At 36.6% G+C, this 17,614-nt stretch overlaps 1 protein-coding gene across 6 annotated transcripts in view; it reads right to left on the bottom strand.

Annotated features, from left to right (window-relative positions):
• Positions 1-17,614, bottom strand: part of CRYZL1 (crystallin zeta like 1) — a 32,430-nt gene that overhangs the window by 8,184 nt on the left and 6,632 nt on the right. For 2 of the 6 annotated variants that reach the window (XM_079101360.1, XM_079101355.1), the window contains exons 2-8: positions 16,542-16,613; positions 14,854-14,931; positions 12,922-12,994; positions 8,386-8,430; positions 7,051-7,119; positions 1,940-2,073; positions 132-243 (exon numbers count right to left, since the gene is read on the bottom strand). In XM_079101360.1, coding sequence (XP_078957486.1) covers positions 132-243; positions 1,940-2,073; positions 7,051-7,119; positions 8,386-8,430; positions 12,922-12,994; positions 14,854-14,931; positions 16,542-16,607 — 577 coding nt within the window. In that variant the 5' untranslated portion in view covers positions 16,608-16,613. Of the gene's footprint in view, positions 1-131; positions 244-1,939; positions 2,074-7,050; positions 7,120-8,385; positions 8,431-12,921; positions 12,995-14,108; positions 14,243-14,853; positions 14,932-16,529; positions 16,614-17,614 lie in introns of those variants that run through there. The other 4 variants (XM_079101356.1, XM_079101358.1, XM_079101359.1 and 1 more) reach the window with 3 other exon arrangements.

The following is a 17,614-nucleotide window of genomic DNA, read 5'->3' as shown; positions in this document are numbered from 1 at the left end:
TAGCTGTTAGTGAATTTTAAAATTAACTTTCATTTGGGATTTTGTACTTCACTTTATCAGTGTGGTTTTGCGGTTTTTATTCCCCTGAAAAATTTTGTGTTCTAAAGTTTGTGCTGAGTAATGTTACCCACCTATAGAAGGCCTAAGTCTTTCAAGGCACTGCTTGTCTTCCAAGCTGCATGCTGTTGAAATCACTTTGGCTCCTCTGTGGTGTGCTAACTGAATGGCTATTGTGCCAAATGCCTGTGTGGAAACACATATACAAGGGGTTAACATACACAGGGGACAGGCCCTATCCAATCTATTTTGTAGACTATATAAAATATACAGCATATATATGCTGTATATACACATACATACACACATTCATATATGCATGTACACTTTTTTTTGGTACTAGGAATTGAACCTGGGGTGCTTCACATTGAGCCGTATCAACAGCCCTTTTTATTTTTTATTTTGAGACCGGGTCTGCTAAGTTGCTGAGCCTCCCAAGTCACTGAGATTACAGGCATGCACCATTGCACCTGGATTACTTTAATATATTTTTAAAAATAAACAAAAAATAAAAAGGTCTGGGGATATAGCTCCATGGCAGACTGCCCCTGAATTCTCCCTAGTGACACAAAAAACAAAAAACAAAACCCCCCAAAACAAAAAATGTTATAATAAAAAAGGAAGGGGCTGGGGATATAGCTCAGTTAGTAGCGTGCTTGCCTTACAAGTACAAAGCCCTGAGTTCAAATCCCCAGCACCACAAAAAAAAATAAAAATAAAAAAATAAAAAAAAAAATAAAAAAGGAAAAAAATACAGATATATTTAGTAGGGTAAATATCTGATTGGCTTCTTCAGAAGGGGAAAGTAGAAAGCTGCACACATCACATGCTCAGGTCTGAGCATCATTTCCAGGATGGAGGGCCACATTCAGAAACGTGACCATAGAAAGAGAAAGGAGGTTGTAAGGGTACTGTTTAAGTACCTTCAGGAATCTAGCTACCTCTCTTTAGAGATTGGAGCACTTCAAACACTCCGTCTGTATTTGGACCTGTAGGGTGAGCACAGGGAAACACTACTACCCTGATATTGGACATCAGATGACGTCAATGCTGAAGACAGCTCTGCCTTTTTTCCACAGAAAAGGAAAGGAAAATAATTTTCATCAACAGCCAAACAGAAAACTATAAACTCACCTCAAGTTTTGCAATGATTTTAGATTATATTTTACATATTCTTTTTTTTTTTTGTACTGGGAATTAAACTCAGTGGTGCATAACCCCTCAGCCATATCCCCAGCTCTTTTTATTTTGAGATAGGGTCTTGCTAAGTTGCTTAGGGCCTCACTAATTTTGCTGAGGCTGGCCTCAAACTTGTGATCCTCCTGCCTTAGCCTCCAGAGTCACTGGGATTACAGATGTGTGCCATCAAGACCAGCTGTTTTACATAGTGTTTTAGTGTCTATTATTGTGATAGTCTATTTTTGGATGCTATATGGAATACATTTAAATTAGTACATTTTGACCTCATGAGTGATCTATGTATAAAATGCCAACACTTCATTAACCTAAGTGTTAAATGTCAGTGATATGATACAAAACCAGTAGGGAATTCAAGGAGTGAATAAAAATGGCTTGGCTGGGGGTACAGCTTGGTGGTAGAGAGCTTACTTACCAACCCTGGGTCCCATCCTCAGCATGGGGTGTGGTGGGGGGAGACTTGTCTGCTTTTTAATGTACTGGTAAATTTAAAGTAATCAGAAACTAATTATACTAAATTTAACTTTTACCTCCTATTGATAAAACTTGCTTATGGTAACAAAAGGGAGGCTGATAAAGATATCAGATATTAATCTACTGGCAAAGAATTCTATTAGCTTGTTTTTAAATTCCCTAGGATGACTGCATGTTAATCTATTTCTTAAAAACAAAAATTGACACTTACACTTGCTCCATCCATTATCAGTACTGATTTTCCAGGAGAGAGTTGAGAAAGATAATGCAGGGCTGTATAAGCTCGTACTCCATCCCGAATAGTTCCAGCTGCTTCTGTCCATGTAACCTTTTCTGGTTTATGAACTATCACAAGGAATAAGAGGAAACGATCCATTAGCAAGTCCTACTAATTCTGCCTTATGGACCTATTTCTTTCCATCTTTTCGTCCATGGACCACAGCCCTGGTCCAAGTCCCTGCTCCTATTAATCTCTCCCCCCCATTATGGTTTCCCTGTCCCACTCTTGCCCACATATAATCTATTCTCAAGATAGGAGCCAGTGTATACGGAGTTTATTTCCTAAACATATTCAGGAAAGTATGTGAAACATAAACACAAATGCATTAATAAATAAAAAGCAGAAGGTAAATAACTACTGTCATAGAGGAGAAACAGTGTATCGGGATCATCCCAGCAGCCTCCTCTCCCCACCAGAGGTCACCATTCTCACTTGATTTCTGATTCACCTTTAGAGTTTATTACTCAAGTGTGCACTCCTAAACCATCATTCAGTTTTGCTTGGTTTTGAACATTTATCTAAATAGAACCATACCCTAAGTATTCTTTGCTATATTGCCTTTTTTGAGCCCTTTCATTTGGGAGGTCATTGTGTTACTTTAGTTTTTGTGTTTTGTGGTATGCCACTGTGCAAACACCTTTGGTTATCTATTCTCCAGCTCATGAACATTTGTGTTGTTCCCAGTTTTGTCAATGACAAACAGAATGTTGCTAAGAATGTTCTTGTATAAAGGATACTGTTACATTATACATGGTTTTCATTAGGATACTTACCTTGGAGTGGAAACCCCAGGTCCTAGAGTATATTACTTTTGACTTAGTTACACACTTTTCGGTGTGCTTGTATAAATTTACTCTCCCACAGCATTGTCTTAGTAAACTCTTTATGAGATTTTTACATTTTTGCCAATCGTGTGTACAATGGTATAATGGTTTCTTACTGTGACTTAAATTTGCTTTTCCCCTACTATTGAAAAGGTTGAGCCTCTACATTTGCTGGCCTTTTGGAATTATTTTTATGAAGTGACTGTTCAAGTCTTTGTCAAACTTCCTATCATTCTGTCTTTTTTATTTATTGACTTAAAGGAATTCTTATAGTTATTTGTGCTGTAAATATTACAAGTTGAATCATTTGTGTGCTGTAAATGTTACGAGTGAGTACCCCTTATCTGCAATGTTTGGGAGCAAAAGTGTTTTGGATTTTGGGATATGTTCATGTACCCAGTGAGGTATCTTGAGGATGGAACCCAAGTCGGAAATGAAATTCATTTATGTTTCACATATACCTTATACACATAGCCTGAAAGAAATTTCATAAAATATTTGTAGTGTGCTTTTGTTTTGTCTGCAATGTGCCACGTGAGGTCGGGTGTGAAATTTTTCACTTAAGACATCATGTCAGTACTCAAAAAATTCAGATTTTGAAGTATTTTAGGATTTCCCGATTATGGGATGCTCAATCTGTATTTCAACCTTATGGTTTTTCTTGTCAATCATTTTAGTGCTATCTTTGAAAATAGAAATACTGGGATGATATTTTAAAAACATAAACAACATTCTAACTTTTTTTGCTTAAAATTTATCAATGGCTTTTCATTATACTTGGAACAAAATGCAAACTCCTAATATAGTTTAAAAAGTTCTACATGATCTAACCATTAAGCTGTTCCTTTACATGTTTCACTATTTTTGTGTTCATGTGGTAAACTGAATGTTATTTTGTCACAGTTCAAGCAATCCTTTCTCATTTGACCTAAAATCAACATCAGGCACTTTTACAGTCTTCACCAGCTCTTTCAAGTGTGTTTCCTCTGAGGTAAACAGATCTAGATGGACAAGATGTAGTTCAGTCATCACTGCACTAGGAACAGACTATTGCCATCTAGTGGAGCATTCAAGCCTAAGTGTTGAAAATGTTCAGGCAAATGATCAGGGAATGAAAACAGCAAGAACACATTAAGCACCATGCACATGAAATAATTTTTTTTCTTATAAAACTCTTTAAGATAGATATGATATTAAAATGTATTTTATTTTTCTCCTGGTTCCTGGCTCAAAACTCCTGTTGCCCTTGTTATTTCCTGAATGACCAGTACAACAGGCATATCTTGTTAAAAGTATTTAAGTTTTTGTCTTTGGTTCCTGAAGCAGCTTCAGAACAATGCAGATTAGTAAAAGACAATCTTTTATAATGTTGGGGTGCTTCATCTTCAGAAAGCAAAGTCTCTGTCTCTCTTTCTCTCTGACCTTCTTTTCCCTCCTTTCCCTTGCTCCCTTTTCTCTCCAAGGTAGAAACTAGCATTCTTCTTCCCTAAGGCAAGTCAGAGAAACCAAAATTCTATTCTCCTATCTTTCTGTCTTGGAGCTGGGCTGGCAATAAAGAACTTCTCTGACACACCTTCTCTGACAGAAGATATTAAGGCCTCAATTTCAGAAAGGGACCTGCCCCATACCCAGGAGGCAGGAATGTTGCACAGAAAGGCTAAGATCTGGAAGAGACAGGCCTTGTTGGGTTTCTCCACTAAATCTGTTAGTACTAGGTAATGTCCTTTTTGTCCAATCTCATTTATACATGATTGTCCATGCTTCAATCACATCCATGTACTGAAGTCCTCATAAAAAACTCAAATGGACAGGGGTTAAAGAGAGAGATCTAGACAGCTGGACATGTGAAGGTTTGCAGGAAGATGAACAAGAGCTTATCCATGTGTTGGGAGGTCGAAAGCCCAACTCAACAGGTACAGAAGCTCCTGTGATTGGGAGCACTCCAGACCTTCCTCTATGTATGTCTTCATTTGGTTCTTCATTCATATCCTTCAAAACAACCTTTATAATGAACTGGAAAACGTGTTTCTGCAAACCATTCTAGTGAATTAATGAACCATAAGTTGGAACCCCAATTTTTTTTATACCTTTATTTTGTTTATTTAGCTTTTTTATGTGGTGCTGGGGATGCAACCCAATGCCTCATACCTTCTAGGCAACAGCTCTACCCCTGGGTCACAACCCTAACCCCTTAAGGAACCCCAATTTGTTGCTGGCTGGTCAGAAGTTCAGAAGGCCCGCAATTGTGACTAGTATCTGAAGAGAGGACAGTCTTATGTGACTCAATCTCTGGGATCTGATACTATCTCCAGGTAGACAAAGTCAGAATTAAATAGGATTAAAGAATGCCTAGCTGTTGTGTGCTTTAGAATTGATTGCTCTAACATTTGAGACCATGCTAAAGTGATGTGTGTTATGGAGTATATAGTAAAAGAAACTGAGTTTGTATTGGTGTTTTCTACTCAATAGCTAATCTCCTAATTTTCCTGATTAAGAAATGGGGTTCAGGATAACTAAGTCGCCCAAGGCCCAATAGATAGTAAGGTAAATATATGACTCTAAAGCACATGTACTCTAACAGTTCATGCTTAGTCTATCTACTGTTTACCTATGTGGCCTTTCTTTTGGAACACTGTCCATTGTAAGAATTGTGACTACCATATTTTATCAAAATATCGGTCATGCAGTCCTTAAAAAGACATTAAAAGACAGTAAAAACTACATTTAAGATTTCAAAGGTCCTAAAATTGCAAGGTTAAATGCGGGTTAATGTCAAGATTCTTGCTTTTGTGTTAGGTGGTCAACAGGTATTTGTTATGTTACAAAAACTGAACAAATAAAAGAGTCATGCGCAGATTAATAATCAGTATATCAGCACTGAAAAAATTATAATTTCACTTCTTTCTAGTTTATGTTCAAAGGACTAAAAGAACAGTGCTGATAATGTATGCCAATTTTTGTTTTACTCTGTTTTGGTACTGAGGATTGAATCCAGGGGTGCTTTATCCCTAAGCTACATCCCCAGCTTTTTTTTTTTTTTTTTATTTTCCATTTTGAGACAGGGTCTCACTAATTTGCTTAGGGCCTTACTAATTCGCTGAGGGTGGCCTTGAACTTGCAGTCCTCCTGCTTTGGCCTCCCAAGTTGCTTGAAGCACAGGCATGTGTCAATGTTTGCCAAATTTAGAATGAAAAATAATTTTTATGTTTGACAGAATGACTTATGAACTGAAAGTAGAAAAGAGCTGGAAGAATTACTCAATTCTAAGCTCTAGCATCAATATTGGGCAAAATAAGCTGAATAGCACATTTGGAAAGCTTGTTTGGAACATTGTTCTTTGGTTTGATGAAAGAACAGACTTTGAGTTGAGGTGACCAAATGCTGAGCTCTCATTAAACAATCACTAGGTGAAGAATTAAAAGAATCTCAAATAGAGTTGTTGTAAACTGAAAATTTTCCTCTGAAAAGTTTCACAGAGCATAGTGAAATTATTCCCTTTTTACAAAATGCTGCAAAGTGCTGGTGCTGCAAACAGAAAGCAGAGGTTACCTAGTTGAGTCTCCTCCTTTATGAATGTAGTCAGCAAGCCCTGGGACTGCCTACAGGTCATATTGTCAGTGATCATTCCTAAAGGACCTTTTTTTTCTTTTTGGTTGGTACTGGGAATTGAGCACAGGACCTTAACATGCTAGGCAAGTGTCTGACCTTTCAACATTTTATTAAAATTTTATTTTGAGACAGGATCTCACTAAGTTGTCTAGCCTGGCCTCAAACTTGTGATCCTCCTGGATCCTCTGGAGTAGCTGAGACTTATAGGGGTGTGCCATTATGCCAGACTAGGGCATATACCCTAAATGTACTGTCTAAATTTTGTACATTTTAAATTTCAATTAATAACCAAGAGCACTGGGGATGTACCTTAGTGTTAGAGTACCTCAATAAAATAACAACAATGACAACACCAAAAGATATACCAAAAGAAAGAAATTTAAAAATTCTGAATGGGGATATAATTTCAGAGCTAAGAAAGAAAACATTTTTCATATTTTTTACCATAAGCAGTGTTAGTAAAACTCAAAGATCTACACACTGTTTAGTCTGAATATGAATTTTATGAATAATAAATATAAGCTAGAAGTACTGACATGATTGGCCAATAGTTATATCACACTAATAAAACTTAAATGGGAGCCAGAATACTGAATTGCTGCTACATACCTAAGTAATGCTCATGTACTCTAATCACTTCACAAAGTCCAGGGTCTTCAGAATCCAGGGGCAAAATTCCTACAATTTAAAATGAGACACTTAAAGAAAATGAACTAAAAATTAATTCATTCCTAATGCATATTTGTGTAAATTATGTTCAGTGGAATATTAAGGAAGTTTCAGTAACTATCATTGTGGGGAAGGGAGAGATTTCAGAAATAGGAACAGGGACTATATATTTTCTGGTATGAACATAGTGATACTTGTGCTGTCTCTTTGTCTCTCTCTTCTGTTACTTTGTGAGTGACATACAGATGATGGCCAAATCAGAGTCTCTGGGGACACCTGGACTTCTGGTTAAAATTGTATTTAATGTATAGATACCTTCCTATGGTTTAGTTCCTTATGATACCTAGGTATGTTTCCAATAAAATCCCATTTATATTTTTGGCCTCTCACAAAAGTATCTAAAGTAATGCAGAATATCACTGATTTCGTGGGCCCAAAAAACCCCCAAAATGGTAAGAAGAAAATCATCAATTCTCTAGGAAAATCAAACAATCCTGTAAAAAGTTGAAGAAAATCTTCCTACAAACCTGTTCTTTGACAGCTTCAAATATATTAGAAGGCTAAGTTTATATGCATATCTTCCATGAAAATATGGAAGTTTCAAAGACCACTACAAAAATCACACTCATGTTTGTGTGACTGTCTAGGATACAAGTGTAAATACATACATATTTTTTTGAGAAAAATATTATTAAAGTAATTATGGCTTTAAGAAAACAATAAATTAAATGTTCCAAATCAATTTTTTAGTTTTATAAGAGTAGCAAGGGAGCTCCGTAGGAGTCAAGTCAGAGGTTCAGAGGGGAACAGAAGTTCTGCAAGGCCCAGTCGGTCAGCAGTTGTCAATCACAGGCCAGGCAACCTTCCTTTTCTTGAGAGACTTGAGTGTGCCCATAGACTAGGGACTGGAAAGAAAAGCACTGTACCAAGCACAGCAGTGATTATGGTTATTTTTCAATCTATAAAACTGTCAACTAGTGACGAGGTTTAAAAGTTATGCTAATTGGGATCAAACTTCCCATTTCCTTCATTAATGGATATTTGAGAGCAAATTCCCAAACTCTTAATATTTTATTTTTGCCATGCTGGGGACTGAACCCAGGGTCTCACTCATGCCAGGCAAGCACTCTACCTCTGAGCTACACTACCAGCCCAGGAAAGTATTTGTATATGAAGGTCACAATGAACATTGAGAATTAAATAGAAAAAAGAAGAGATGGAAATAAATAGATTAAAAATAAATAGACTGAAAAAGGACTGTGAACTAAAACTTACCAACTACTTCATCATCTGGTTGAAAGAATGATACTTTGGTTCCAACTAAAGAGTAAAGAAAATTAATAGTTAATATCATAAGGTTACTAAATATAATTCTTATTTAACCATCAAAACAAAGGACCCAAGGGTTTATAAAAAGTCATTCATTCATAGAAAAGGCCAAGAACTAGGACATTATAATGGTCTGTGAAGATTGCAGGACAGAACACTTCAAATCCGGATTCTCTACAAAATCTGGGGCACATAGTTATGACAGCATGGGGAAAATACGTTTCTCTGTGTGGCTCTCTGCCTATTAAGCTAACTTAAAAAAAATTTTTTTTTGGTAGTTATAAACAGCATGCCTTTATTTATTTATTTTTAATATGGTGCTAAGGATCGAACCCAGTGCCTAACATAGTGCTAGGCAAGATCTCTGCCACTGAGCTACAGCCCCAGTCCCTATTTAGCTAACTTAAGGATGAAGCAGTAAAGGAAAACAATCTATCCCGTAGTTTCTAAGATTATGCTGTTTTCCACAAAACACCAACACCCTCTGGCTAACCCTTCTATTATTATTTTAGTTGCAGAATTTCAGACACACAATGGAGTCACATATAAAATTACTTTGTTTTGGAAATACATTCAGGAAGTTTTTGAAATTTTACAGTAATTGATATAATTCTATTTCAATTAGAATTATATCTAATTCTATGGCTGGCCCCTTGCAAATTTGGGCAATTTGTTCTGCACATGTAGAGAAAAGCCTTTTATTCAGAGTTACAAGAGGAAAAATATGCCAATGTTGTTGAATGCCTACTTGCACCCAGTGCTTTGGCATGTTCTTTCATTTAATCTGCACAAGTCCATGAGGTATTATTCTTCCTAGTGTACAGACAGGGAAACTGATATAAAGTAGGAAAGTATTCTGTAAGTGGACCTTTTGGTTGGCTCTAAGCAAAATGGCCCCAGAACTCATCTGTTGGTACTTGGTAAATAACTCCAAGTTGATATTCCTCCTTTTTCAGTTTGCTTCTTATTGGGATCCCTCCTGTGCTATCAACCATCAGTATATTTGGCTTCTGACCCATTGAATTTTTCTCTTTTCTTTCTGCTGCTGATCTATGTCCTCTTGGGATCACTTGGTCCCCTTTTCTTGGCCTCCTTCACACTCTTCTTTCAATATCCCTCAAACAGGTGCCTTCTGAAAAGTTCTATGTTTACATCTCTCTTCCATTTCTACACTGTCTCTGGGTGAATTTATCAACTCAATACAATCCACATGATGACAACCCTCAAATATAAACATTTCCAGCATGGATCCTTCACCCTTGATATTCAATTCATAATAAAAGTTTATTGGATATCATCAGTGAGATGCCAACTTAAGTGCCAGGAACTCAATAAGTATAAATCTGAACTCATCATCATCTTCCTCCAGATTGAATCCTCTTCACTTATCAATTGATGGTACCAATTCATGCTTAACTAGAATTCTCTGAGTCATTCATGGTTCTCATTTGGGTTGATTTCCCTAGTTCCAATCCATTGTTAAGTCCTGTTGACGTCCTCAATATTTCTTGAGTTTGCCCCTCTTTGCCACCTCTGCTACCACCACTCTCTAGGTTATGACATCTGTTATCCCTTGTCTATTGGTCTATACACAAACTAGGCCTAGGACCTAGGGACTGGTTTGCTTCAAGTCTTCCTTTACATGGCAACTCTAATAATCTCCCTGAAATCCTTGTTTCTTTGTCTTTGATAATGATATCCTCTGCTGTGATTCTCTACCTGCTGGCCCTTTGCCATTTGGGCAATTTACTCCTAGAAGTTTTTCCTGTTTTTTTCTGACTGGGTTGGGCAGTTCTCCTTGAGGCTTTTATAATAACCTGTTCATATGCATGTAACTGTCTTTCTTTTTGACAGTTATCTCTTTGAGAGCAGGGCCTTTGTCTTAGTTATATCCTAAGTACTTATTAAATGTAGAATGAATGAATGAATGAATGTTCCCTGTGTTACTATACTTACTTCTTCTATAGTCTGAGTAGATTAAAAGAGAGGAAACAAAATTATCACTTAGCTAAGTGAGAAGATAACACTGAGAAAGAGTAATGTTCACAGTAAACCTGAAATATAGACTACACATTAACATACTTGTTCATATATGCAGGAAGAGAAAACGTATACTGACTGATCATGAACTACCTTTTAGTGTGAGTATTAAGATCACCTCTATTAATCTCAAATACTTAGGCTTAATGGTTTGCATGTTAAAAATAATTATTTATTAAGTAAAACTTGAAAACTATTTTAAAGTAATTATAAACTCTCACTGGTTATTTCTTCTCAGAAACTACAATTCCTATTTTTGGATGAATAAAGTACTTAACTTTAAAATGCTCAATTTTAGGCACACTTAAATTTAATGTGATAACTTATGATTATGTAAAATTTGTACCAAAATGAACTTATACAATATATGCTTATTTGTAAATATCATAAAAAGGACAATGTACCCATCTTATTGAAGATGATTACTCATGATTTTAAATATATAATAAATATTTTCTAAGCCATAATGCGCTCTTTAATTATAAATTGTCCTTTTTTTTTTTTTTCCCAGAATATTTAAGCAGGAGAAAGGGACAAAAATCTGTGCCCTCATGGAGTTTATACTCTACTGGGGGTAGAATATGTGTGTGTGTGTGTGTGTGTGTGTGTGTGTATAAATATATATATATATATATTTTTTTTTTTGGTTGTAGGTGGACACAATACCTTTATTTTATTTTCATGTGGTGCTGAGGATGGAACCCAGGGCCTCACGCATGCTAGGTGAATGCTCCACCACTGAGCCACAACCCCTGCCCCTGTAGAATATATTAAGAATACAAATAAAAGCAGCAGATAGTCAAGGACATAAAGAAGGTGTGCTGAGATGATGTGTCATGAGCTTGGGTGGCAGGACCTCTTTCTGAGGTCACTGTGGAATGACAGGAAGGAGCCAATAGTAAACTGGGGGCATCCAGGTAGATCTTCTGTTTGTCCTAATCTCTCCTTAATCCAGGCTCTGATGCAAAAAATGTCTCAAAGGAAACCAAGTCCAGGAGGGTGAAGCTCTTGCTTTTATTATTGAGGCTTCCAGGCTCAGGGTGGACCAGACAGGGCAGACTGCCATTGGAAGGATCCAGACAGCCACTTCCCTTCTGGCCATGGTGCTCCAGGTTTCCTCTGGACAGGGGCAGAAGTCTGACTCATCTGTCTTTTGGGAAACCAGGCCCTTATACCATCTCCCTCCTTCAAGAGTCCTGAAAATCTCACGGCAGGTCAAAAGCCAGTGCTGAGCAGCAGGGCTGTAGTGATGCCCAGTCCTCAGACAGGCCCCCTTGCGCTGCAGGAGCACTAGTCTAAGGGTGGGGCCTTCTGAGCATCCTTTCTGGATTGGCAGGCCAAGTCCTTGGGGGATCACTGGCGGGGGGGCGGTCTTCAGGATTACAGAGATTGTGACAATACTAAAGAGAGGCTGACTCCCATTAGCATGGGAGCATGTTGGAGAACACATCGAGAAGCTGTGAGAATGGACCTCCAAGGAGGGTAGGGGAACTGTGTGGCACAGAAAGATGCCCAGGTCAGGTGAGAGGTTCCAGGAGGTGCCAGGTCCCTTTGTGGCATGGTCTGCCTTGTCCAGGGCAGCCATGATCAGGTGATGACAATGAGGGACTTGAAGAAGACGATGTGGTGATGATCCAGAGGCCTATTTTGAAAAGCCCCACAGAGTCAACTAATGGTTCCCTGGAGAAACCAAACAGGTAGGAGAGGTAGTAGAAGAGTTTTCTTTCAGCACAATAGCAAAGGCCTGGAGGTGTAGTGGATTCTGAAGCACTGGATTCCCAGACAAGTTGATCATCTTGTGACTCTCACTGCTTTGGACAACAGAACTTGATTAAGCCTTGAGCAGAATGTCCACTGAAGTGTCCAGAAGTTCACTGAGCAGGTAGGAGGAGTAGGCCATGAGGTGACAACAGGGCAGGAAGCAGAGGCAATGATGCAAGACAATCTGGCTTAACTCCTGAGGTCAGGCACGAACAGGAAGATGTTTTTTCTTGGCACTGCAGTGGGCAACCTGCTACCCTGGGCCTGCTCTAGAGGCGCCAGCATAGATCCAGCTCCACCAGTGTGGCCTCACTCCTTGGTCTTGGAGCATCTGCCGGGACACCTACATCCTGGTACCCACTGTCCTCGCTCCACAAAAGATGTTAAATCTTGCAGCCCACAGGAGCATGGGGAAAGCAGATATGCTCTGGGCGCAGGGGGCCTCCCTGTGCACCTTGCCCTATGGGCAGCGCCTCACCTCCACACGCCCTCCGTAGCATCCCAGTGGCTCCAGCAGTGCTTGGCATCCTGGAACCTACTCTCCTGCCAAGTCCTATTTTTAAGAAGGTCATTTTTGTATAATTAAAATTTATATTTGAATGAGTGTCTATGATTTTTGTGCCAATAAACTATTATGTCATTTTTTTACATTGGAAAAAAAATTTACATTTGTAAGCTTACCATCCAACACAATTCCAGCAACTTCTCTTCCAACAGGAAAGAAATCCTTTTCCATCTTCATTTCTGCCAGAAGCTAAATCATGACAAAAACTGTTAACACACTATTGTCATGAATAAATCCTGTACGTTCTCACACATGAGAAAAATCAGAGCAAAGATAGATTGCTAGAAAGAGCAAATATGATTCAATTTTTGAAATTAAAACAATTTCACAAGACAGATTTCCTTGTAGGATAGAAAACCAAGAGTTTCATGAGTAATTAGTTGATATATAGTATTCTAAATAAGTATTATTATTCAAATAACCACTAATATGTCTCTTTAACATCTTTATTCTACTAAGTATGAAGGGAAATTAAGGCCTGGGTATTTCTTGGTTGGCTAAACACTGTTACTCAATCATCTGTTCAGGTGTGGTGAGGGGAAGGTAGAGACTTTATTCTTGAATAAGGGAAATGTGACCTTTAAGAACCAAAGGTGGCCCATTATCACATACTTTAAAAATCACCTGAGTTTTTCCTCACAATCTTGGATTAGGAAGCAGGTTCGAAGGAGGAATAGTTAGTAAAAACAAAATTACCACATGATTTCAGATTCAGGGTGAGTACAGTTTATTTTTTTAGGGTTATGTTTTTAAAAAATTAGTATTTTGTTAGATTCTAACCAAACTGATAATATGTCCTTATCTTTTAAAACAACAGAAAATACTAAGATAATCTTGTATTTAAGTTCCTGCAACTTACAACAGTACTAGAGAGGTGGAACATACTTGTAGATATATAATAGTTATTTTAGGAATAGCAAAAAAAAAAATTGAAATAATTGTTATGTTTCCTTTACTTTTCAAAATTAAAAATATAAGTCTTCCATGTGTATAGTTACTTGCCAGAAGTCTCTTTCAACATTTTATACTTTTCCTAAGATGTTGATGGGATAATGTCATTTTTTTTTTTTTTTTTTTTTTTGGTGCTGGGAATTGAACCCAGGGCCTTGTGCTTGCGAGGCAAGCACTCTACCAACTGAGTTATGTCCCCAGCCCTTCATTTTTGTGTTTTTAATGCACATTTTTACAAAGTTATTATGATAGTTTTAGTAACTGCATCTTGCTTCCTTCACTTTTAATTTTTCATAGTTTTAAAAAAGAACATCTTCCAATCATAGATCTGCAGACGAGGATTAGTACTCACATTCTTGGTGAAAAATCTTCAGGGGAATCTCAATTCATTTCTCAAGTTGTGTTCATGCTACAGAGTTGCCCAATGGGAGCCTATACCTTGTTCTGTAATTTTGGCTTTGAATTTATCAAAGAAAACTTTGATTCCTAGGAATTAATATGACATTAAAATCTAATAAATTAAGGATCTGATAAACTATGCTATTTATCTTTTAAAAACTCAGAAGATGGACCTGTTCTACTTACTACTGGCACATTTAACCATAACTTATTTGCCATTTGAAGATTTTCCATGTATTTTTATGGTCAATAATGAAAAATTACTGTTGGATGGTGTAAGATTGGAGATATGTGTTTATGAGCGAGAAAGGAGAAATGATAAGAAGAATATGAACCATATATAAAGACATAAACTAGAAATATCACATAATCAATGGTTAACAAACACTGATTTGGTTTCTAGTTTCTATTTTTATGCTTTTAAAAGGTAATTTCCCTTGATTATATGCCTTAGTAATTATAACTCTCTTTCATTAAGTAGTTTATAAAATATTCTCATACAGTTATATAAAATACACGTCCTTCAATCAGACTAATAATTTAATGTAGTAAAAATACACAAATGTGTACTAAATATTTTTCCTAGATGTTCGACTTTTCTATAGACAATAATTTCTTGGCACTAAGAAGTCAGTTATCATTAGAAATACATTATAAAACCCTCATTCGACTTTTGGAAATAATAAAAGCATTAATACCTTTGTATTTATTTGGCTCAGAGCACAAGCTTTAACTTGGAGTTTTACAAAGTTATCCTCTGTAATAGGAAGATTTTCCTAGAAACAAATGATAGCAAAATATTGTTACACATTCCTATGAGAATACTCCTTTTTGTTTGAAAAATTTCTTACATAAACAAATTTAAACTGAACCTAAATATTATTCTAACTCAACTTCAAAAGTTACAAATAACTACCCAATGGTATTTAATCAAAAAGAATGAAGGAAATTTGGGGGTACAATTTATAAAAAGCTTTATAGTTCATATTTTGAAAAGTACTCAGACATCAAAATAGATATATATAGAGACAATAAACTTAGGTTAACAAAGTAGAGCAGTAAATGCTGTACTTTATTCCAACCTACATCATCTCAAAGCATCAGACCTTCACACTTAACAAGATTTCCTTATATAGGCACACATAGCCCTTACTAATTTTTGTAATGTCATAAATGAAATTCTTTAGCATCATTAGTTCGTTTCTTTCTTACCATCTCTGTTTCAGATATTTTAGTATATCCCATGGAATTTTGGGGTCATGGAATTTAATTATCTCTCATATTCAACAGCTAGATAAAACTTCAAAGGCAACAAATATTCAAAATTCAGGCACTCAATGGCATCCAGTCAATATTATCAAATATGATAATCAACTCCTAAAAGCTATACTGTGGCACCAAAAAGCAAAATATTCTCCTCAATCCCCCTCCAGCCCCCTGCCAAATGCTCAAAATTAGGTCAAAGTTTGACAAAAAATAGCTCTTGCTATCCCAACCCCATTACTGTCTTATTTGCCATACAGACAATATTATGGGAATATCCTCTCTTACATTTCAGGTTTAATATTTAGTGATATTATAAACATAATCAATAATATTGATGAATTTGTGAATTGTATTCATGAACCTAGAGACAATTCATACCAAGACCCAATCAAATCTTAAGACCTTCTTCATGACCTCATGGTAAAAGTCAAACTGTTTTGCGACTTAACTCCTAATCTAAATGATTTTGGTGTTAGTCAAAGAGAGAAAAACTAGATTATGTTCATGATCCAGAAGTTTTTATTATTACTGGAAAATGCTGACATACATTTAGTACCTATTTTTCATCCCTAAATTTACAGTGAAATTGTTCTGGCTTGCCACAATTCTTTCTAATAATCACCAAAATAAAAATTCTACTATTTATGTCTAAAGTAGATCATTTAAACTAAGGAACATTTAAAGTTGAATGAGTGCGCTAACTTTGGCAAGTTCATAACTTTCCATGGAAATCAATATTTTTCTTTCTCTTCTGTTTCACTACATGAGTCAAAATGTATTTTGAAATATGTCTACAATCTGAAAACTTGCTTTGTTATGGTATTCAGCATAAACTGGATTAATTTTTCAATATACAGATGATTAGCACTGTTCTGTTTTCCTAACAACTTTTACATCAATATTCTAAGAAACTACAAATTTTTGTAGCAACTTTTTAAAAAATATAGTTAGCTACAATAAGAAGCACCATTTTCACATTGAGATTAAAGGAGAGTGATTTGGGGAGCTTCACTTAAACTTTTGCTCATTTAGTTTCACTCAACTAATAACAGGTCATTTAAAAGTTGGTCTATTAAACAAGGAAAATCCACTATCTTGTTTCACTAACCTTTTTTCTTACCTTTTCTTGAAATACAAATGTTATTTCTCCATTTGTGGAACTCTGTTGAAAATATAAGCCTTTCATAGTCACCTAAAACAAAAAATACATGTAACAAAGTCTTCCTGACCAAGTGAAACCATGAATTGAAAAACAGTGCTGGCAAAGGACAAAATGACAACTTTAAAGTTCGACAATAGTTCTTAGCCTTCCCTGGGTACACGTCTTACTGAGGATGTGTTCCCAATTCAAATTTTCATCCTTTCCTACTGAAAAAAACAAAACAAAACAAAACAAACAAACAAACAAAAAAAAAACTAACTAATAAAAAAAGCCGGCTGGGGATGTAGCTCAGTTGGTAGAGTGCTTGCCTCGCATGCACAAGGTCCTGGGTTCAATCCCCAGCACTACAAAAAAAAAAAAAAAAATTGGAAAAAAAAAAAAGCCTTCTTCCAATGAGTTGGGGTTGTAGTTCAGTGGTGGAGTGCTTGCCTAGCATGTGTGAGGCACTCGTACTTAGCACCACATAAAAATGAATAAATGAAATAAAGGTATTGTGTTCATCTACAACTAAAAAAAAAAAAAAAAAAAAAGGCCTTACAAGAGCCCAAGAAGCAGGTCCAAGTTTTCCAAGGTTAAATTTCAAAGACTTAAGGACAATTAAAAAGGAAAAAGTGGGCAGTCAGAACGCTGGGGTAAAATTGTGCCCCTAATTCTTCTCTAGCAGTCTGTAAAACTTTTCTTTGATGTGGGGTGGGGAACTGGAGATTGAACTCAGGGGCACCTGACCACTTATTGGAGACCACTTATTTAGAGAGATAAGAGTCTCACTGAGTAGCTCAGTGCCTTGCCTTGCGCTTTGAACTCGTAATCCTCCTGTCTCAGTCTCCCAAGCTGCTGGAAGCTTCCGTGTGTCCCCTTTCTAGTCACTGCTTTCCTTCCCCCTTATAAGTATATCCAATATCCTTTTATCTTTTTAATATTTCGTTTCAGTTGTAGGTGCACCATGCCTTTATTTTTACCTTGTGCTGGAGGATCGAACCCAGGGCCTCATGCATGCTAGGCAAGTGCTCTACCACTAAGCCACAACACCA

The sequence above is a fragment of the Sciurus vulgaris genome, assembly GCF_902686455.1.
Source record: "Sciurus vulgaris genome assembly, chromosome: 10".
Classification (NCBI taxonomy): Eukaryota; Metazoa; Chordata; class Mammalia; order Rodentia; family Sciuridae; genus Sciurus; species Sciurus vulgaris.
This window is presented reverse-complemented; position numbering and strand designations above follow the sequence as displayed.